Source organism: Sciurus vulgaris (assembly GCF_902686455.1).
Source record: "Sciurus vulgaris genome assembly, chromosome: X".
Classification (NCBI taxonomy): domain Eukaryota; kingdom Metazoa; phylum Chordata; class Mammalia; order Rodentia; family Sciuridae; genus Sciurus; species Sciurus vulgaris.
Genome location: NC_136471.1, coordinates 66,897,270 through 66,922,367, shown reverse-complemented (window position 1 = coordinate 66,922,367; position 25,098 = coordinate 66,897,270). Strand labels below are relative to the sequence as shown.

Genomic DNA, 25,098 nt, shown 5'->3' with positions numbered 1-25,098 from the left:
GTTTCATTATTCTTTTACCAAATATTTTGGGTACATACTATTTCCAAGTACTAGGCTATGTACATTGGTTACTTCCATAAACAAGGAAAAATTCATACCATCATGGAATCTTGGTTCTCATTTAAGGTAATAGACAATAAAATTATTTAGGTCAGTGTTTTGAAGTAAAAATACAGGCTCATCTGAATGTAATGGAATTTTTTCTTGCATGCGTGAATCAAAGGCAAAGGCATTGAGGAAATGATACGTTGAGAACTAAAGGATAACTATGAGTTACAAAAGCAAAGATAGTTCTGAGGTAAGATTGGGTGGTGAGACTTGGAAGGAAACAAATGAGATTTAAGGGAGTAGGTAGAAAAAGCCAGCATATCAAAAGCCTCATATTTCATGTTCTATGAAATTTGGTCTTTATTTTCAAAGAAATGGAATGCCACTAAAGGATTTTAAACAGTGAAATGTCAGATTTCAGCGTGAGAAATGTCATGTGGGTTACAATGTATAGAAATGATAAGAGACAGGGCAACAATGAAGACAGAGTAAGGACATGTGATCTCTCAATTCTAAGTGACTTTATATTATATAATGATTCTTGTGTCAAATTATTAGTTACCTGAATTCAGCTGCAATTATCTTCAGCCATTTTTAGTCATTCTGTTTTTAAAAATCAGGTTGAACGTGTTAAAGTATTTCCCCTTTGAGAAATTTATAAATAATTTATAGAGGTTTCCTGTGAAAATTCATAAATACTTAAAGGTTGGCTGTCAATATTTCAGTGTGCTAACTTGAGACATGAGGGAACTATTTGACACCTTTAAATATGGACGATAACATGGGACCCTATGAATAGATGAAAGAACTCTTTCAATAATGATAATAAAAAGCTGTAATATTGAGCTGTATTTGTTCATATTTTAAAGTTAAAGATAACCTATTTCTAAAGTTAATTCTCACATAGAAGTTTTTTTAGAATACACCATAACTCCATTGATTTCAAATTTTTGAATTATTGGTCCCTGAAAATGTTGGGAAAACTGCTCAATTAAATGTTATTTAATGATATAATATGGAAAGGAGCAGTTCAGGTTTCAGACACAATTTTCAAATATGTACCTAAAGTTTAGAGCAAAGGTAATTGAATAACTACCTAATGCAAATATTTAGTGGAATCACTTAACAAATTTTCCTTATATTTTCTATGACAGATCATTGATATGAGAAATTAGCAATTGTTAATCATAATACATCTGTAGGCATTGATTATTAAATGCTATTTTAAAGTGTTTCTTACATAATATTTGAATCTCCTTTCACTATTTATTTCCCTCAATCGGTTAAAATTTTAATTTCAGTATTTTTGCTAATAAAATCAAACCAAAGAATGTGTCCATGCTGTACATTTATGAAAATGGAAAAAGCCAATCAAATTAGCTTATTTTTCTCCTTGTAACATCTGTGTTCTGACAACACAATCATTAGAAATTTTTAATATGATTTCATTTCTAAAAATGTGATTTTATTACTAATTCTATGGAAATGATCATGCTTAAGATTTCAACTTTGAACTTATTATTCTCATTCCAAGAAAAACTAATTATTTGTACAGATTACAATTTTGTGTTTGACATTTACTATGTATGATTTCTCATCTGCATTACCTAGGAATGCTTCTTGAAAATTTCATATTTGGTATTGATTCAAAAACAAACATTTATCAATTAGACAATCCTAAAATGAAAATCCAAAGTCTGAAATCCTCCAAAAGCTCAAAATTTTTGAGTACCAATATGATTCCCACATGTGCAAAATTCTACACTTTGCCTAATGTTACATATCACAATATAAATGCATGTTCACTAAAAATATGGTATAAAATTAATTTCAGATTATGTGAGCTATATATGTAGGAGATAATGATTATTTGCTTTTACTTGAGTTCCATTCCCAAGGTATATCATGCGCTGGCAAATATTCCAAAATGCAAAAAAAGAAAAAAATGATGTAAAACAGTTTTGATCCTCAGTATTTCAGACAAGGGTATCCAATCTGTACCAAATGCTTTTTTGCAAATAAACTTTTCTTTTTTAAATTATGAATTTTTATATAAAGAACATAGATATATGGCATTTTAACCATTTTTTGTTTGGTTTTGTTATTTAATTGCTAAAAAGGAAAAAAATTAAATTTTAAATTATCTTTATTATGGAAACTTAAGTATACTACTCAAACAGCTATGCCAGGAAACCCTTTTAGGACTTTGTATTGTCTTCCTATATGATTGAATTTATGGTTTATGATAATTACTAAAGCTGTTTTCCTCCCCATGAGTTAGTATAAATATATACAGTGATTGTTGTCTTTAAGTAAGACTTCAAAGAAGTATATCTAGAGTTGCTATATTTGCAAGACAAAATTAGCAGTTTCAATTATGACACTGCCAATTATAAAATATTATAAAATGATATAATTCCCTGAGTTTTATTTCCAGTCACAAAGTTAATTTAGAAGCAAGGTTATTGAAAGTGATAACTAAGCAGGCAGAGAGGACAGGAGAAATTATAATCTTAGTTTCTTCTAAGATCTTTGGTTTCTTATTTCATCATTCTTTTTTTCATTATCAACTTGTGATGTCAATGTCAACTCTTCCAATAAACATTGTATTTAATAAACACTTATCTTGTACTTAAGAAACTAAAATCAATTGTTCTTTTACCTATCACTTAAAATAACAGGAGGTTTTGTCAGAGTTTAAAATTGGAAAAAAAATTTAGCAATAATTTAGCAGGCTTGGCTGACATTAATAACTGAAGTTTGTATTCTGAAAGAAAAACACACAGAAAAAATGTTACCCCTGGAGGACCATCTTGAGAATAGGTTTTTACCCACTCTCCATCAATACTCCATGTACAAAATAATGCAAAATTATCTTACACTCTAAGCAAGGTATTTTTACATTTCAGGTGTGATGATAACATACTTTATTGGCTGTTGATAATAAAGAACATATACCATTCTTAAAACCACTTCAGTGTGAATTCTTCTGTTTAAATGGAATCTTCAAGGATTTGGCAATTATGAACAAATCTATAAACAATTATGTTCATATTTTTGTAGACATGTTTCAGCTTATTTAGGTGAATTTAAAGGAGCACAATTGCTGTATAATATAGTATGTGTTTGTTTAATTTTGTAAGCTGCTGCCAAACTGTCTCCTAAAGTGACTCACCATTTTAGATTCACAAAGCAATGAATGATAGTTTCTGTTGCTCCTCATTGTTACAAACATTTAGTATTGACAGTGTTTTAGATATTAATCATTCTAATAGTTGTAGTGATATCCTGTTGTTCTAATCTGCAGTTCCCTAATGGCACATCTTTTCATATGCTTATTTCTCATATTGTATATCTCCTTTGGTGAGGTGTCAAGAAAATTTTCCTGTTTTAAAATTGAGTTGTTCTTTTAGTTTTTGTTGAGTTTTTGTATATTTACCATACTGTTCCTTTATTATCTATGTGCTTTGCAAAGACGTTCACCCACTCTGTGACTTATAATCTTCTTACCTTAATAATAACTTTCATAGAGCAGAGTTTTTTAATGGATTCTAAATGGTCAGTTTTTGTTTAAAAGATCATGCTTTTGATGTTATATCTAAGTGTTAATTACCAAATCAAAGTCACCTACATGTTTTTCTGTTTTGTTTTAGTAATTCCAGGATTTTACGTTTTAAGTGTAAATGTTTAATGTAATTTCAGTTCATTTTTGTGAAAAGGCTAAGGATGGTGTCTGGATTCTTTTTTTTTTTTTTGACATATATATACCCAGTAATTCCAGCACCATTTGTTAAGAAGACTATTCTTTCTCCAAAGAATTGCCTTCACTGATTTGTCAAAGAAGTTGACTGATTTTGTGAGGGTGTATTTCAGGTTCTCTATTCTGTTTCATTGATCAAATGTCTGTTCTTTCACCCATAACACATTATATTGATTACTATAACTCTATAGTAAGTCTTAAATTCAGATGGTATCAGTCAGGTAGCATTTACTTACTCCTGAAATACTGTGGTAGTTATTCTGGGACTTTTGTTTTTCCAAATTAGGTCTAGAATAAATTATTCCATATTTCTGACATAAGGGGGAAGAATGAAAAGAGAGAAAATGGAGGTACCAGGGTGAAATTGATCTAATTATGTTATGTATACATATCACAATGAATTCCACCATTATATATAATCATAACGAACTTATAAAAAAGAAATTAAGGGCTGGGGAGATAGCTCAGTCGGTAGAGTGCTTACCTTGTAAGCACAAGGCCCTGGGTTCAATCCCCAGCAACAAAATAAAAAAAAAAAAGAAAAGAAATTAATTAGCTTTTGTATACTAACTGTGAATTCTGCCATTTTGCTATGATTGCTTATGTGAGTTCCAGGAAGGTTTCTTTCTTTTTTCCTTTGGTTGAATATTTGGGGTTGTCATACATAGACAGTCATGTCATATATGAACAAAAGTTTATTTCTTTTTTTCCAATCTGTGTATGTTATATTAGCTGTCATATTGGATTAGCTAGTACTTCCAGAACTGTGCTGAATAGGAGTAGTGAGAGGGGATATCTTTGTCTAATTCCTGGTCTCAGCAGGACGACATCTAGTTTCTCAACATTAGTTATGATGTTACCTGTAGGATTTTTGCTATATTCACCTCTATTTAGTTTACTTAGACTTTTTAAAAACATGAATAAATATTTTATTTTTTTAGTTATTTTAGTTTATACTGATATGACCATATGTTTGTTCTTTGACAAGAATAAAATGGTTTAAATTATGTGATTTTTAAATGTTGAATGAGCCTTTCATCCTGAGTAAATGAAACTTTTCTTGGTGAATTACATACAATTCTCAATTCTTATTATATACTGATAAATTTTATTTGCTAACATTCTGTTCAAAATCTATCATTTCTTTATTTTCTTTTATTTTAATTTGTTCTACTTAGGTATACATGACAGTAGAATGCATTTTAACACATTGTACACAAATGGAGCACAACTCCTTCTGGCTGCTTATGGTGTAGAGTTACACTGGTAGTATAATCATTCATGTACATAGGGTAATAATGTCTGTCTCATTCCACTGACCTTCCCATCTTCTCCCCTCCCCTCACTCCTCTCTGAAAAATCCAAAGTTCCTTCATTCTTCCCCACCCTGCCCCATTATGAATTAGCATCCACTTATCAGAGAAACATTTGGTCTTTGGTTTTTTGGGTTTCTCTTATTTTGCTTAGTTAGCATCATGTTCTCCAGCTCCATTCATTTACCTGCGAATGCCATAATTTCAGGCTTTTTTAAGGCTGAGTAATATTCCATTGTGCATATGTACCACATTTTCTTTGTCTATTCATCTGTTGAAGGACATCTAGGTTGGTTCTGTAGTGTAGCTATGGTTAATTGAGCTGCTATAAACATAGATGTTGCTGTATCACTGTAGTATGCTGATTTTAAATCCATTGGGGGTAAAACAAGAGGTGGGATAACTGGGTTAAATGGTGGTTCCATTAACAGTTTTCTGATGAATCTCCATACTGTTTTCCATAGTGGTTTCACCAATAATGTATGAGTGTACCTTTTTCCCCACATCTTCACCAACATTTATTGTTACTTGTATTCTTGATAATTGCCATTTTGACAGAAGTGAGATGAAATCATAGAGTAGTTTTGATTTGCATTTCTCTAAAAAGAAGTCTGTTATTTCCATGATTTCTGATAACAAAATATATGGTGTGCATTCTAATTATTGTTTCCTTATAAGTAAGGTTTAATTTCTTCTTCTTTACTATGGTATATCTTCTTTTAAGTTCTTAAAATTATTCCTTTTGCCAAATGGGGGTGCTTTTAAGCTGTTATTTCTTTAAGTACATTTTAAAACTTTCTTCTTCCCACTCTCCTGGAATTTCAGTGAGACAATGTTAAATCATTTCTTATAATCTCACATTCCCTGAAGTCCTATTCATTTTTTTCTGCTTAATGAGTGTTCGTAATTGTTAATATCTATTTTTCTATCTTCAGTTTTACTGATTCTTTCCTCTGTTTTCTCCATTATGTCTTCCTATCTTCTATTTACTTACAAGAATTTCTATTTACATGTTTTCTTAGACTTTCTATTTTTTTCTATTTCAAATATGTTCATAATTACACACTGAAGTCAATTGATAGAAGAAGCAGTTTTATCTGCTTCTGTTTCTTTTCTGCTTCTAAGACTCTTTAAGCCTTCCTGGCATGTTTGGTGTTATCCCACAAGTTTCTGATGCATTATAATTGTCTTTAAATATATTTTCCTGTTAATTGAACTGGAGGAATTCAATTGATGTATCTTCAAAGTCACTGAAATTTTTTCCTGCCTTCTAAAATACATATTTCTTTTCATCTACTTCAAATATATTTTAGTTCATCTACTGAATATTTTTGACTATTGCAAACTTCATCTTTATTACTTCTTATTTTAAGGTTATAGTTATTATGATTACACATTTGTTTAGTAATTATCGTCATAAATAGTTATTTTAGTTGACATATAAAATTGCACATATTTTCAGGATATAATTTGATGACTTGATAAACATATATATTATATTTTGATCAAATAAACATAATTAGCATTCCCACCACTCCATTCCTTCACTGTTTATTCAGTTTTAAAATCTATTTGTTATTATTAGTGCATATTAATTATACATGATAGTTAATTTCACTGTAGCATATTTGTATATACATATAACAATCTGTCCAATTTCACTTCCAATACCTCCCCCCTTACGGTGCCATCCCCCCTTCATAGGATTTATATGTTCTACCAGGTTCCTTCTATTTTCCTGAAGTGCTCCTTTTCTTTTTCTCCCTCCACCATCCATATATCAGAGAAAATGTATAATACTTGACTTTCTGCATCTTGCTTATTTCACTTAACATGATGTTCTCCTGATCCATCTATTTTCCTAAAAATAACAATTTAATTTTTATGAGTGAATAAACTTCATTGTGTATATATGCCACATTTTCTTTAGCCATGCATCTGTTGAAACACAATTCGGCTGATTCCATAACCTAACTATTGCAAACTATGCTGTGATAAACATAGATATGCAACTTTAAAGTATGACGACTTAGATTCTTTCAGATGAATACCAAGAAGTCATAATAAATACCAGGAATGAAATAGTAGTTCCATTTGTTTTGAGAAACTGCCATACTGATTTCCATACTGGCTATACTAAATTGCATTCTATTTTTTGTGTACAATTATTTTTTATTATTTTTTAATTTTTTTATATTTACAGACTGCATTTTGATTCATTTTACACAAATGGGGTACATCATTTCATTTCTATGGTTGTCACAATGTAGATTCATACCATTCATGTAATCATACATGTACATAGGGTAATGATGTCTGTCTCATTCCACCATTTTTTTATACCCCCTCCCTCTCATTTTCTTCTACATATTCTAAAGTTCCTCCATTCTTCTCTTACCCCCCACCCCCTACCCCCATTATATATCATCAAAGTATCAGGGAAAACATTTGGCCTTTGGTTTTTTGGGATTGGCTTATTTCACTTAGCATGATATTCTCCAACTCCATCCATTTATCTGCAAATGCTATAATATTCTTCTTCTTCATGGCTGAATAATATTCCATTGTGCATACATACCACAGTTTCTTTATCCATTCATCTGTTGAAGGGCATCTAGGTTAGTTCCACAATCTAGTTATTGTGAATTGAGCTGCTATAATGATGTGGCTGTGTTACTGTAGTATGCTAATTTTAAGTTTTGGGGGTATAAACCGAGGATTGGGATAACTGGGTCAAAAGGTGGGTCCATTCCAAATTTTCTGAGGAATCTCCACACTGCTTTCCAGAGTGGCTACACCAATTTGCAACTCCACTAGCAATGTAAAAGTGTGCCTTTTTCCCGCATCCACGCCAACACCTATTATTGTTTGTGTTCTTCATAATAGCTCTTAAACTATACTACAGAGCAATAGAAACAAAAATGGTATGGTATTGGCACCAAAATAAGACAGGTAGACGATGATACAGAAAAGAAAACACAGAGACAAACCCGCATAAGTACAGTTACCTCATACTAGACAAAGGAGCCAAAAACATACAATGGAGAAAAGATAGCCTGTTCAACAAATGGTGCTGAGAAAACTGGAAATCCATACCTCTATCTCTCACCCTGCACAAAACTCAACTCAAAATCGATCAAGGACTTAGGAATTAGACCAGAGACCCTGCACCAAATGGAAAACAAAGCAGGCCTGAATCTTCATCATGTTGGCTTAGGATCAGATTTCCTTAATGAGACTCCCAAAGCACAAGAAATCAAAGCAAGAATTAATAAATGGGATGGCTTCAAACTAAAAAGCTTTTTCTCAGCAAATGATACAATCAATAATGTGAAGAGAGCCTACAGAATGGGAGAAAATCTTTTCCACATGCACTTCAGATAGGGCACTAATCTCCAAAATTTATAAAGAATTTACAAGACTATACACCAAAAATACAACGAACCCAATCAATAAATGGGCCAAGGAACTGGACAGACACTTTACAGAAGAAGATATACAGGTGATTACTAAATATATGAAAAAGTGTTCAACTTCTCAAGTAATTAGAGAAATGCAAGTTAAATTGCATTCTTAACAACAGTGTATATGAGTTCCTTTCCGCCCTTTAGTGTTATTTGTGGTCTTGATGATTGCCATTCTGACTGGAATGAGGTACAGTATCAATGTAGTTTAGATTTCCATTTTTCTGATAACTAACTATGGTGAACATTGTTATATTATCATTGGCCATTTGCACTCTTTTTTTGAGAAGTATCTGCCCATTCATTGAAAGTGTTTGTTTTTTATGCTGTTGAGTTTTTTTGACGTTTAAATATCCTGAATTTAAATATTAATCCTCTGTCAGAAGACTAGATGCCAAAAATTTTCTCTCATTCCATATGCCATCTCTTTACAATTGTTTATCTTTCTGTGCAGAAACTTTATGATGACATTCCATTTATAGGTCTTTGGTATTATATCCTAAGCTAAAAGAGTCATATTGGTAAAGTGATTATCTTTGCCTATATGTTGAAATGTTTCCCCTGTTTTTTTTTGTTGTTGTTCATTTGTTTGTTTGTTTATCAGGTTCAAAGTTTCTTATGTTATTTCTATTTCTTTGATCCATTTTGAGTAGCTTTTTGCACATGATGAGAGTTGTTGATCTAGATGGTGATCATTCTTTCACATATGGCTATTTCAGTTATCACAGCACCATTTGAGAAAGTGATTGCCATTTCTCTAGGATATGTTTTAGAAACTTTGTGAGGAATCAGTTGACTTTAACTGTATGGTTTATCTCTGTGTTTTCTATTCTAGTCCATTAGTAGAATTGAAAAAACAGTCAGTGTCATGGTGGTTTTATTACTATGGCCCCATAGTATAATTTGAATTTGGATGTTGTGATGGTTCCAGCATTGCTCTTTCCCTCAGGATTTCTTTAGCTATTGTGGATCTTTTCTTTTTCTTTTATATGAAATTTAGAGTTTATTTGTCTAATTCTGAGGAGAATATTATTGGTACTTATATGCAGGTTACATGGAATCTATATGTGGCTTTTGATAATGTGACTATTTTAACAACATCAAATCTACTTATCCACACACATGGGAAGTTTATGGATCTTTCAGTATCTTCTTCAAGTTCTTTTTTTTTTTCCAGTGGTGTATCATTTTCCTTGTAGAGATCTTTTACCTCTTTCATTAGATTCATTCCTACATATTTTTTTGGGGGTGCTGGGGATTGAACCCAGGGCCTTGTGCTTACAAGGCAAGCACTCTACCGACTGAGCTATCTCCCCAGCCCCTCTACATATTTTTGAAGCTTCTGTGAATGGGATTATTTTCTTGATTTCTTATTGGCATATTCATTTTTAAATTATACAAAAGTTATTAGTATTTGTAAACTGCTTTCTTATTGTGCTATTTTGTTGAATTGCTTACCAATTCTAGAAATTTTCTAGTGAAACCTTCAGGATATTTTAAGTGTAGGATCATATTATTTGCAAAAGGGCATAATTTGACTACTTCCTTTCTTATTTATATTCCTTTTATTTCTTTCTCTTGCCTGATTGTTGTGGATAGAATTTCCAGTACTATGTCAAATAGGAGTAGTGAAAGTAGATATTCTTTTAATTATTCCTGATTTTGGAGGAAATGCCTTCTGTTACCTCCTATTTAGTGTAACATGGACTTTAAGTTTGCATTTATAAACTTTATTATGTTGAGCTAAGTTCCTTCATAAGGGATTTTAACATTAATGGTTGTTGAATTTGTCAAAGCAATCTTCTGCATCCATTGAGATGGCAGTGTGATTTTTTATCTGATTATCTTCATATGATACATTACACTTATTGATTTACATTTATTGAACCTTCCATGATTTCTTGGAGTGAAAGCAACTTGATCACTGTGTACAATATTTTTAATGTATTGTTGAATTATATCTGTAATTATTTTACTAAATATTTTGTATCTATGTTCAACAATGATGTTGGTCTGTAATTATCTTTGTTAAAGTTTCCTTTTCTGGCTTTAAAAATTAGGATGATACTGGTTTTGAATAAAGAGTTCAGAAGAGTTACCACCCTTTCTATTTCATGAAATAAATTGAGAGCATTGGTTTTATTTCTTCTTTAAATGACTTATAAAATTTACCTGTGAATTCCTCCTGGTCTTTCTTCACTGAATTTTTAAAATTCCCACCTCAGTGTCTTTGATTATTATTAGTCCATTTCAGTTTTTTTAAATTTTTATTTTTATTTGATCTTTTTAGTTACATGTGACAGTAGAATAATTTTGACATAATTATAAAAGCATAGAATGCATCCTGTTTGAATTCAGTCTCCAGTACCTCTCCTTCCCCTCCCCCCAATCCCCTGCTTCCTTCCCTCTATTGATCTTTCTGCCATTTAGTCATAGTTTTTTTAAAATTATTTTCTTGTGGCTGTACATGATAGTGAGATTCACTGTGGTCATATATGTACAAAGCTAAGTAATGTCAGATTCATTCCAGAGGAAACTTCTCATCTTTGTTCTACTTTGGTAGATCATATATGCCTAGAATTTTTTCAGTTCTTCTAAATATTTCAATTAGAATATGTGTTTTCAAAATAGTCCCTATTGATTACAGTGGTGTCTGTTTTAATATACACTTTTTCTCTAAGTTTATTAATTTGGGTCTTCCCTCTCTTTCTTTTGTTAGTTTGGCTAAGGATTTATCAATCTTGTTCATCTTCTCAAAGGATCAACTCCATTTTGTTGATCCTCTATTATTTCATTCTCTATTTCATTAACTTTGGCTCTTTTGTTCTTATTTCTTCCTTGTACTGGTTTTGGGAATATTTTGGTTTTGTTTTTCTGATATACTGAACATTTTTTGAATATTTGTTGATCACTTGTATTTTGTCTTTAGAGCAATATATATTCAGATAATTTGCCCAGCTTTTTTTTAAATTTTCTTACCAGGGATTGAACTCAGGGACACTCAACCACTGAACTACATCCCAAGCCCTATTTTGTATTTTATTTAGAGACAGGGCCTTCCTGTTGCTGAGGCTGGCTTTGTCTCAGCCTCAAAAGCTGCTGGAATTACAGGTGTGTGCCACCATGCCCATGACTGTCCAGTTGTTATTGATTTATTTTGTTAAATTTTTTGAGTTCCTGGTATATTCTAGATATTTTTTCTTGCTTAAAGCCTTAGGAAACTGAGTTAGAAAAATCAGAGATTGCCAAACATTTTCATTAAAAGACCAGATTGTAAATACTTTAGGCTTTGTAATTACAGTTTACTCAATTCTTGAAGCAACTGTTTTCAATAAATAGGTAAATGGATTTTTTACATTTTATTCATATACATATACAAAAAATATTCTTTGGTCTTGAGTCATACCAAATTAGGTGGTGGACTGGATTTGCCCTCAGAACATAGTTTGTCAGCCCCTCAACAAGTTGACTTGACATTACCTAAACCGGGGTTGTACTTATTTAGGGTATTTGTTGGAAATATCTGGATATTCTGAATTCTTTCCTTGGCAGTAAATTATGGAGGTACATTCTCAGTAAATTCACTTTCCCAAAGTAAACCTTCAAGGAAAAGTGCAATATACAATGATGCAGATAGTTTACAGGAGAAGAAGAACCACTGAAGAGTTAAGTCCCAAGAATATTGAGCTTTACTTCCTTTGGAAATTAAATTAATCTTTCCCTTGCTCTCTTGCATACTCATTTGCAACTCCCTGTTTTAAAACCTAAAATTCTTAAAAATTTACAAATCGCATGTTACAATTTTCTTTGCAGAAAATTTCAATAAAAATTAACACTGGTGGTATAATGGAACTTTTTGCTTTAAAAAGGCTATGGACAGAAAAAGTTTTCTGTGAAATAAAGTATAACACAGGGCATTAATGGTAACTTTTTGTATCTCCATATTACCCAATGAACCTAGGAATTCAGTTGATGTCATCCGATAGACTCTGAATCTTAGTTTACCCCTTGAGTCAATTTTTTCAGAATGATTAATATAGTTGTGATTTAGTTGTGTATTATAGGTTATGGCCATAGCACTGATGTCACCACATCAGGAAGTATTATGAATTTCCTCATCTTAATGGCGAAAGTTATTTGTGAAGATTATGGAAGGACACACACACACACACACACACACACACACACACACACAAATATACACCCAAATAACTTTACAGTTCCATAAATAAGATGCAACAAAAAATCAGATGTAAAGAGCATAAATTAGAATACTAACCTTCGAACCGAAGTTCGTAGATTTAACAGCAAATTAGTATAATGTACTGTGCAAAAGTTAGAGTTCTTTAGAGAAAAATTAAGCAATGTTCTAGAAAAAAGGCATGCCTTATAATACATTAGTCAGAGACGTATTTATCAAAATATTTGACCAATGTAATTCCACATCTTGTACAACCAGAAGAATGGTAAGTTATACTCTTTATATGTATAATATGTCAAAATAATTCTACTGTCATGTATAACTAATAAGAACAAATTTTTAATTTTTTAAAAAATGTCAAAAAAAATCAATTTGAGTTTGGGCTTTGCAGTAATTTTTCTTTCTCAGTACTATACTTTCTCAATACTTTCACTTTCTCAGTACTTCACAGAATTTCACATCTCAGAAAAGTCATCTTAGATCTAAAAAGAAATTAATGTTATATAGTTCTAGTTAATGAATTCATTAATGTTAACTGATGTTACAGCAAAACGTATATTTCAACATCACCACCTGTAGAAAGTGGTGTTACTAAGAATAACATTTAACCCCTCCAGCACTTTATATCATCTTTTGAAAGTATATCTGCTAAGGAAGATATTTGGTTTAATGTTCCAAAAAGCAGACATAAAACTTTGATAACATTGCAATCCCCAAAGATTTAAGCAGTGTACTAATATAAATAACCAATGTGAGTTGTATATTAACTTCATCTTCTATTAATTTTTTTTCATTTGAGTCATTCCTTTATTCTGTGTGATTATTTTATACATTTGATATATAGGTAAAGTATTTTTGTTTCCATCTGCAGTTTTAAGGTTTGTTTTATTTTTAATTTTTCATTTCTCTAAATGTATAAAACAGTTCATGGTTCAAAAGCCAAATTTGGATGATTTTTTTTGTCAATGTAATACAATGCATAGCTGTCATAGGCTCTCTTAGAAAGAATAAAAATACAATGTATGTATTTCCTCAGGAGGTTGGTTATCAGGGTATATCAAACACAAGTAAAAATGTTAGTTTACCAATTTATGAAGGCATATATTTATTTAAAATATAATATTTCAAGTTGAATAAAATCAGCTTACAATTTCCTTTAGCCTTTATTTTTGTCTTAAAATAATTACAACTAGTGAACTAGTGGCAGAGTAACTATTACTGAATAGCTATTAATATGATTTGAGACTAGGAATCAAAAGAAATTCTGTGTATTTGTACTTTTTAGAACAATGAATGTCATTTGCTATCTATTTCCCCTAGCATGTAACAGTGTCAACACTTTTCATGTTTATTTTTCATGTAAGTCAATGTGATGTTTCTCTTTTATTTGTTAATAATTATATTTTATAATTATTTAACAGTTTTCAGAATGAATGTTTTCTCCTAAACATTATTTTATTTGAACCTCATGGTTATTATCTGAGAAGGGAGATTTCAAATCTTTTGTTACAATCAACTCTGACGTATGTTATGACATAGGATGGCTTTCTTATATCATAAATAAATGACACATTACAATATGATTCTTTTATTTCTTTTTTGTTTCACTGAAGAAGGAAAATAATTTTGGTTACTTAACTCTATCTTCACTTGTGTAAGATCCTCCCTATTCCAAAAAGTCACAATTATTATATATTTTCCACTTTGAGATTAACATTAACATATTGACAGCAATTCTAATGTCTTATGAAGGTCATTTTGGTTGAAAGGAACAGAATCTCACTCATACTTGCTTGACAATAAAATAGGACAGGAGGTGAGAACTTATTTCAATGATCTGTGATTACCTTTGAGAAGTAAAGAGCAGAAGTAAAGTAGAAATTAGAGTGATTTAAACATCAGGAACCCAGGAAAAAATTATTTCCATCTCTGTTCCTCTAGACACATGTGATGTCTTGTTTCTACTTCTTCTACATATGGCTGTTTTATTCTTTACATTCTCTACACTGGCTTTTTCTACTTATCTGAGCATATGAGAGAAATGGATTTTCCATGTGCCTGAGGTTACATATGTATCCTATTTTTAAGCAAATGGCAGATAAAAAAAAAAAGAAAAAACTTTTCTGAATGTAAAATCTCTAAGAAAAGGAATAATACTTCTCCAATTAGGAACATCAGGTTATAAAAAAGAGCAGAAGGGAAGATACCCCATAATGTGTCTGTCATACCTGCTCTAATATTCAAATATTAATTTTTCTGGTTTTCTTCAAAATTTCTATGACTATCCATTAAACATAAGTGTAACTAAGTCTAAATACCTTAATGTGATTTATTTAATGTTAATTACTACTGAGAATTTTTTTAAAAAATATTATTTGTTTTGCAGCCAATGACAACAACTACTTCAGCAAGTGAATCTGTCTCTTCCTTTCAAGATGTGTCACTTCCAAATGAAAAAGTACCTAACATATTTGACTATTTTCCTCCAGAAAGACTCAACACTCCAATGTAAGCTTCACTAATAATCAGGACTACATAAATACAATCTTAGCTTAGAGAAGAATATAGAAACAGTCTACATTTATTTTATACTACATTTTATCATGATATTAGATCCCCAAATATTATGTATTGATTGGATAAGAACAAGAAAATGATATATTGCAAGGAAGTAGCCTAGTCAGGCAATTACTTTCAGCTATATTGGAAAACAGTTAATGTGAGTGAAGATGCAAGTGACTGTAAAATCAACATGCAGTAAGTCTTCCAGTTAACATACTAGAATAGTCATCCAATATTTTTTCACAAGAATCTTAATGTTGTCTCTTGCTGTCCACAATTAGACAAGTAGAACTATACACTCTATAATATTTTCCTATGAAAGGATTTCAACAGGAAATCAATGTGTTTACTAATACTTGATGAATATTCAAACAAGTATCCATGTTTGTCTTTTCTTTAAGTAATGAAGAAGCAGTTATGCTGAGGCATGATGGAGGAAACAAATCTGAAACAGAAGTTTCTGATACAAAAGTTTCTATAACTTTAGGTGGTTCTTTGGATTATAAAAGTCTCCAAGACCTAACAAAAATTGAAAGTGACACCCATCTTATGGACTCTGGTTCTGAAAGATGTGTGATTGATTCTGACTCTGATAGAGGCATAAGTTCTGACTATGACTTAGAGCAACACTCAAAAGGCTCTGACTCAGTAATTTGGGGAATAGATTCAGACTCAGAAACATGTGCCAGGGACTCTAGAAATCACTTTTTAGAAGCAAAAAGATACCAAATGGCTTCAGGCTCTGAGGAAGATCTGATGGAGTCAGAGCAACATCTGGTGAAAGTTGAGCAGTGCCAGTTTGACTCTGACTCTCTGAAACACTGGATGGACTCAGGTTCAGAAAAATACTTGGTAGACTCTGATTCTGAAAAATATCTGATGGACTCTGATGATGAAAGACTGGGGATAGACTCAGACTCAGAAAAATGCCCCATGGCCTCTGCAACTGAGAAATGCAAGTTGAAGGCAGAAAAACACCAAATGGCCTCAGATTCTATAAAACGTCTAATGGAATCTGAAAAGAGGTTGATGGAGAATGAAAAGCTCTGGATGGTCACTGCTTCTGAAAGGCATGTGATGGACTCAGAAACAGAAATATGTAGAATGAACTCAGACTCTCAATCCAGGGTACATCTGATGGGGGAAGAAAAACATGACAAGATTAGATCTAAGAGATATATGATGGACTCTGACTCTGAACCATGCGGGATGGACTCAGACACAGAAAGATATGAGATAGCTTTAGCAACTGAGAAATGTCTTATGGATCCAAAAACATTCCAGCTGAGCACTGATTCTGAGGGGTTCTGGATAGATTCATGGTCTGAAAGACATATAGTGGACTTGAACTCTGAAAGCTTGGGGATGGCCAATGATTCTCTGAAACACATCAGGAAGGCCAAAACTTGCCAAAGTGTCTGTGACTTGGAAATATTCTGGATGGGTAAGTCTGAATCTGAAAGAAACATGAAAGACTCTGAAAAAGAACAATCAGACTTTGATCATGGTAGATGTTGGGATAGCCCCAGAAACTACCGGCATAGGTCTGTAAAACTTCAGGATATCTCTGAAAGATGTCAGGATGACTCTCAAAAACTTCAGCATGACTTGGATAAGCATAAAGTAGACTCTCATTATGAAAAACATCACACCAATTCTGCAAATGAAAGACATCAAAATGAGTTTGAAAGTAAAAGACACCTGATGGAGATAGAGAGGGAAGAATTTGAAAATGTAAAACGTCAAGTAGATGAAGAAAGTGAACACCATCTCGCAGAGTCTGATAATGAAAAAAAGCACAGAACTACTGTTGAGAGTGAAAGACATCACCTTAACTCAGAGAATGAAGCAGAACGGCTTGGTGCTCGCAGAAAGGAAAATCGTCCTCAAGGTAAGAGTAAATGCATCTTGCCTTTGAAAACATCTTGTTTTACAAGAATAATAACATTATGGCATTTGAAAAATTGACAGATTTGGATCTGAGACCATTTTATCAGAAATTCAGAGAAAATACATCTCAATCCCAATTTTCATTTCACTTTTAAAAATCAGGCAAATCTCACTTTAGTTTTTTAATCTCCTTAATTTAAAAGGAGGAAAATTAAAGAATCCTTAGCAAAGATGGTTATGTTGACCTAGGAAACACCATGTTGAATTTAGCTATCATCATTATATATGTACAAATAACTAATAATTTTTCTTAGTTATTGTGGAATGAGGTAAATATTCAAGCCAAAAAAGATTCAACTTTTCTTGCTTCTCTCAAGAAATCATTATCAAATATCCATGATTTCCAGTGAACAGTTGGATTTATGTTATGAATCATGTTTATCACACTAAATCATTATAATTCTTGATTTCCTAAGACATTTCATTAAGGTATGCTTATCAAAAGTGTTTTTGTTTATATTAGTCATTTCCACAAAACCCTTCAGCTCAAAGCACCAAAAGAAACCTAACAACTTGACTCTAAACTTTTCTAAGAAAGTTTTCCTATGAAATTGCAATAATTCTATAAACTGTAACTTCTTTCAATAATAGTGTTTAAAATAATATTAACATATGACCATTGCTTCGTATTTGAATATACTATTTCCACATGTTTTAGTCAGCTTTTACATTGCTAGGACCAGAAGACCTGACAAGAACAATTAGAGGAGGAATAGTTTATTTGGGGGTTCACAGGTTCAGAGGTCACACTCTATAGATGGCCAAATCTATTCCTCAGGGCCTGAGATGCGGCAGAACATCATGGCAGAAGAGTATGGTGGAGGGAAGTAGCTCAAGACATCACACCAGGAAGCAGAGGGAGACAAAGTCTTCACTCACCATGTACAAAATAAGTACTCCAAAGGCATACCCCCAATGACCCACCTCCTCCAGCCACACTTTACCTAGCTACAGTTACCATCCAATTAATCTTATCAGAGGATTAATTCACTGATTGTGTTAAGGTTCTCCTAACCCAATCATTTCACCTCTGAACTTTCTTGCATTGTTTCACACATGAGCTTTTGGGGGACACCTCATATTCTAAACCATAACATCACATAAGAAGCCTTTAAGATTGTCCCAAAGAACATTGAAATTTCTAGGATGCCATATGGTTTAAGTATGGTATAATAATTTTTCTAATAAAAAGAAGGTATGTTCTGCATTTGGGGGCATTAGCAACACAAAGTTTTATGCAGCATTGATTGTCACACAGGTATGTTTATCCCACTTCATAAATTCAGCTAGAATAACTATGATAATTTTATTTAAACAGCAATGGAAAATATTTATCAAAGAATTCTCTGCCCTCTATATAGAAATGCAATCTATTGGACAGAAAAATTATGTGAGAAATTAGTTTCAGAGATTGTCTTTTAAAATAGTTTATTGGCCAGGTAGTGATAAAGAAAAACTTACCTTTTACAAAGAAAGGAAAAATTTTTAAAACTATGTTTTCATTGGATTCAAATTGAGTAACACTATGTTAATTCTCCACTAATTTAATATCATTCTGTTGTAATGAGGTAATAGTAGCAATCCCTTAAGAGTTACATTAATCAGCACAGAGGGTATAAAGATTGAAATTTTTCCTCTTGCATCAGTTTTTAATACTTACAACCACCATCTGATAAATATTCAATGAAATGGAATAACTATTGCTCAGAGCTATAAACTCATGAGATTCAACTTCATTTTTATTGATGTGCATCACAAAATTTTGTTCATTGCCTATCCTGTGCTTAGTATATATTATAATAAATACATGAAAGTAGAACCTTAAGTAGCACATTTCAAACTTACAAAGTCCATTATGTAAAAATAATAGCAGTTGAAATTGAGTGCTTATACTATATTAAGTATTATGTTACACAAATCACATGTGTTACGCATTCCCACTAATGTTATATCCCTTTACAGATCATAGATAAGGTTTATATAGCACTGCCATGAACTCTTCTAAACCCTTTACATATACTATTTCGTTACTACTAATTCAGTAGTACAAATTTATTAATATTAATTCACTATTAATCCGTGCATACGTTAAAACCTCAGAACTCTGGTAAGTAAATACTATTATCTTTTTTTATTTTTTTACCAAAGATGAAACTAAGGAACAAGGAAGTTATGTAATATTAACCAAGGTAACATGATAAATAAAAGGAGGGTGTGAACTCATGCTCCAGTGTCTCTAATGTTAACCATGAAGATGTACTATTTTTCAACTATATGAGGTATACACTATACTCCTATAATAATTATATTATTTATATTGCAATTAGATAGGAGTTATCTAATATGTAGATTACTATTAATATAAAGCATGCATTGCCATATGGGCTAATCCATAGGGGAAAATACTTTCAAATATAAAAATCAAACTTTTGCTAGGTGCTTTCAGTCATCTTTATCTATTATATATTGAAAATATAACCTGACAGTCTAAATGTGATTTTTAAAATCCTAGAATTACAATTCAAGGGTATAGATGTAAAAAAGTATCTTTTGTCACTTATATGTCTCCTTTGACAAAATGTTTATTCAGACATTTGCTTATTTCTTGTTGTATCTTAAAGGATACTTGTCTTTTCATTAATAAGTAAAGAACATATCACAAAGATAATGATATAAACCACTATGCTATTCATATCCTATTCACTACCATGGCTTTAACCAACACCTGTCCTTTGTCTAGGTCAATAGTAAAGAGTTATGAGGAAAACAGCCTTGCTGTATCTCCAAGACCTAGAACTAACTCACTTTGCTTCTGAGACTAGAAACCATAAATGGATACTTGTTAGCCCACTTTATACCTTATCTTTTAAAGCAAAAAATTTCTACAATTATTTTAGAGAGAGTTAAATGAACATCTTAATTTTGTATGGAGAAAATATACTATAATATATGATAAAATATTTTAAGCTTAATTTTTGGTATTGCTTTAATAAACTCCATGAAAATTGAGAATAGGGTCACTAGTATGATATATTTGAAGAAAAAATGGTATAATTAGAAACAATTTTTCACCACAGAATTATAAAGTTCTACTTTTTACATTGTCTTTATTAGGAATTGGAAAATAATATGGTCTATTTTATATTTTCTAGGTTTTTGGAGGCCTGTTTTCCTCCCACCACCTGTTGTTCAGGGAAAGGTAACTAAAGAACAACACTCTGTGCAACAACAAATAGATAGCAAAGGTGAGTATATTCAATAGAAATTGCCTAAGAATCTAATCATATTCTCTCTCAATATTTGGAATAAATTAAAGTCAGAAAGTGTTGTTTAAGAGGCCCTTAAGACTATATTCAGGTATAGTGATTCTCTAGGACTCACTGGACTCAATATGCAGCATCACTCAAGGATACAATTTACTACAAAGTAAAATCAGCAAAGGGAAAAGTACATGAAGCAAAATTTAAGGGAGACTAAGTAGGAGGATCCAAGGGTCTTATCCTAGTAGAATCAGTTTCCCATAATTCATGCAGCTGTTGCTGTATGTCATCTTTGGCAATTTTTCTCGAGATATTTGCTTACTTTTTGTTGTATCGTAGCTAATACTTCCCTTTTCATTAATAAATAAAAAGACATGTATAACAAAGACAAAAAGAAAAAAGTTCACTTTATGCTATTTCTCTCATGCATATTCCTCAAATTTTAGTGTATTACTATTATTTATTGATGTATTAATATTATACATAATATTGAGAATAATTATGCCATATTTATACATATACATATCATTTTTATCAATCTCATTTCCCTTTAACTTTCTTTTCCCTACCCTTCTCCCTCCCCCTGATGAATTTACTATAGTCTACTAATCTCCTACTATTTTAATTATTGTTAATTAGTGCATTCTAATAATATGTAAATGCCATATTCATTGTGGTATACATGTACATTGACATAGCATATTTTAGTAGTTTTTGTTCCCCATGCCCTCCCCTCCTTCCTCCCTCTCAATTTCCTTCCTCTACTCTATTGGTCTCCCTTTTAGTTTCATTAGATCCCTTTTTGTAATTCCTTTATTCTCTCTGGTTTCCACATACAAGAGAAAACATTTGACACTTGATTTTCTGAGACTGACTTAGTTAACTTATCATATTTTCCAGTTCTCTTTACCAGCAAATGACATAATTTCATTCTTCTTTATGGCTGAGTGAAATTCCACTGTGTCTAGATACCACATTTTCTTTATCCACTTATCTGTTGATGGGCACCTGGGTTGATTCCATAACGTGGCTATTGTGAATTGCACTGCTCTAAACATCGATGTGCCTGTATCACTGTACTATACAGATTTTAGTTATTTTAGATAAATACCAAGGAGTGGGATAATTCAGTCATATTGTGGTCCCATTCCTAGTCTTTGAGAAATCTCCATACTCTTTTTCAAAGTAGTTGTGCTAATTTGCAGTTCCACTAACAATGTGTAAGCTTATCTTTTCCCCTCTTGACAACGGTTGTTTCTATTTGTATTCCTGATGATTATTCTAAGTGATAGTGAGGTGAAATCTCAATGTAGTTTTGACTTGCATTTCCATGTTTGCTAAGGACGCTGAACATTTTTTCTTATGATTGTTGGCCATTTATATTTCATCTTTTGAGTAATTAGTTAATCTGTTCATTTATTGATTTGATTATTTGTTTTTATGGTGTTAAGTGTTTCTTTTTTTAGTTTTTTTATATACTCTGGATATTAATCCCCTATTGGAAGAGTAGTTGGCACATATCTTCTCTCTGTAGTCTCTCTCTTCACACTCTTGTTTCCTTTGCTGTGCTGAAGTTTTTTAATTTGATGCCATCACACTTATTGATTCTTGGTATTATTTCTTGAGCATTAGAGCCTTAATGAAGTAGAAGCCTGTACCAATATGTTGGAGTATTGAGTCTATGTTTTCTTCTAGTAGTTTCAGTGTTTCTGGTCATTTCATATATATTTGATCCATTTTGAATTGATTTTTGTAGAGGGTGAGACACAGAGATTTACTTTCATTCTTCTGCATATGGATATTCAGTTTTCTCAGAACTATTCATTAAAAAGGTTATCTTTTCTCCAACATGTGTTTTTGGAACCTTTCTCAAGGATCATATGACATGTGAGGAATTGTCTCTGTGTCTTCTATTCCATTGCCTGTTTTTATGACAGTATCAAGCTATTTTTATTATAGCTTTGTAGGATAAATTTGAGAATAGATATTGTGATGCCACCAGCATTGCTCTTATTGATAATACATTTCTTAAAGTCAGCTTTCACCATGTCTCTTCCTTCTCTATGCTAATGCTAAAGCAGTATGAAGAAAATAGCCTTACTCTATCTCCAAAGTCCAGAACGTGTGCAATATTGTCTATCAGGGAAGTTCATTAGATTCTTTTTAAAACAATGTATATGAGATTTAATTTACTCAATAAGGTATAAAAATGTGATGGTTTTAAGTATATTCCTCTACTCTATTTCTACAGATTCCTAAATTCTGTATACTTCATATGAATGGAATCATATAATGCATGGTACTTTGTGACTACATTAATCTAATTGCATAATGTTTTCAAAGTTGCTCCATATTGTAGCCTATATCAGTTCTTCATTCTTTATATGACTGAATGATATTCCACAATATGGATATATCACATATTGTGTATATTATCTGTCAGATGATGAATATTTGAATTGATTACACATTTTGACCACTATGAACATTTGTATGCAAGTTTTTATGTAGGCTATATATTTTCATATCTATTGTGTATACATCTTACAGTGGAATTGCTTGAGTAACTCCACTGTTAATAGCTTAAATAACTGCCAGACTACTTCCCAAAGTGACTGTGTACTTTCATCGCAGCAGTAATAACCCTATTGAATATTAAAAGGTCTGACTTTGTGGTTTTGATTTACATTTCCTTGATGTCTTTTAATGTAATTTTTGGTCGTTTCATGTCTTCCTTGGGTGAATGTCTAATTGAATCTTTTGACCATTTTTAATTGTTATATTTTTATTATCAAAATGTAAGACCTCCTTATATATTATAGGCATATTAACAGATATAAATGTGAAATATTTTTCCTAGTCTATGGATTGTACATTTAGTTTCTTGATGGTGTCTGAAACACAAAAGACCTTAAGTTTTATGAAATCCATATTCTCATACTTTTTCCTTTTGTTGCTCATGATTTGAGTGTCATCTCTAAGAGTACTTTTCCTACTCCAAGGTTTTAAAGATATACAACTATAATTTTTCCTAAGAGTTTTGTAATTTTAGATCTTATATTTAAGTATTTGATCCATTTTGAGTTAATTTTTGCATAAGGTATCACGTGAGAACAGTTCATTCTTTTTTGTGTTTCTCTCCATTGCCCCAATTACATTTATTGAAAAGATTATACTTTTCCCCATGGAATACAAAAAAGTCGGATTCCTATTGACCCATGATTTTATTTCTGAATCTAAATTCTATTCCGTTGACTTAAATGCCTATAATTTTGTCAGCACCACATTTTCTTGATTTCTAATTGCCTTGTAGTAAGTTTTGAAATCGAGTATAAATACTACCACTTTGTTATTCTTTTTCAAGACAATTTTGGACTTTACAGACTCTTTGCAATTCCATATGAATTTTAGAATGAGCTTGTCACTTTAAACAAAAATTTCCACTGATAGAGACTGCATTGAATTTATAGATCAATTTCTGGAGTATCATCATATTAATAAGATTAAATCTTCCAATACATTGAATGATGTTCCACAGGTATTTTTAAAAATTTTATTCAATAATACTTTGTGTTTTCAGTGTATGATTTTGAACTTCTCATTGAATAATCTCAAATTATTTTTGATGGTGTTGTGAATGGAATTGTTTTCTCAAATTAATTTTTGAATTTTCATTGCAAGTATATAGAAAGACAGTAGACTTTTAAATATTGATCTCGTTTCTTGAAACTTGATTCACTTATTTATTATTATAGGTTTTAGTAGTTTCCTGAGGAATTTCTATACACAAAGTCATATAATCTGTAAAGATTTTTTCCAGTCTGAATGCCTTTTATGTACTCTTTCCCTAATTTCTCTAAGTAGGAACTCCAGTACAAAATCTAATATTAATATGTAATGTATAATTTTATGTACTTTGAAGAGAATGGTGAGAACAGATAATCCACAATTATCTAATGGGTAATATATCTATTCTTTCACCACTAAACATGTTTTTTGCATGAATTTTCGTATTCTACCTTTATTAGATTACTATTCTTAGTTTGTTAATTGTCTTTATCATGAAAGTGTGTAAGTTGTAATACCTTTTTCTTCTTTATTGGTATGATCACATAATTTTTTATCTTATTGATATAGTGTGCCACATAATTTTATTCTCAAATGTTAAACAAACCTTGCATTCCAGAGGTAAATCCCAGTCATGATGTATAATCCTTGTAATATGCTGCTAGATTCCATTTGCTAGTATTTTGTAGAGGATTGTTGCATCCACATTCATAAGAGATATTGGTCAATAGTTTTCTTTTGGATGTATGTCCTTGTGCAATGTTGGTATCTGGCTAATTCTTGCCTCAATGGTGTATATTAGAAAGAACTTTCTCCTATTTCAAGAAAGACTTTGAGAAGGATTAGCATTAATTCTTATTTTAAAGTTCAGTGTAATTTACCAGTAATATTATCTGTTTCTGCACTATTATTTGTTTGGAAGTTTTTTTATTTATTTTTATTGTAAACAAATGGGATACATGTTTTTAACTAT

At 31.4% G+C, this 25,098-nt stretch overlaps 1 protein-coding gene across 1 annotated transcript in view; it reads left to right on the top strand.

Annotated features, from left to right (window-relative positions):
- LOC306651566 (uncharacterized protein) overlaps window positions 1-25,098 on the top strand; it is a 517,337-nt gene that overhangs the window by 364,614 nt on the left and 127,625 nt on the right. Inside the window, exons 11-13 of the mRNA XM_079124236.1 lie at window positions 15,173-15,294; window positions 15,750-17,239; window positions 20,451-20,543. Of these exons, the coding sequence (XP_078980362.1) occupies window positions 15,173-15,294; window positions 15,750-17,239; window positions 20,451-20,543 (1,705 nt within the window). The remainder of the gene's footprint in view (window positions 1-15,172; window positions 15,295-15,749; window positions 17,240-20,450; window positions 20,544-25,098) is intronic.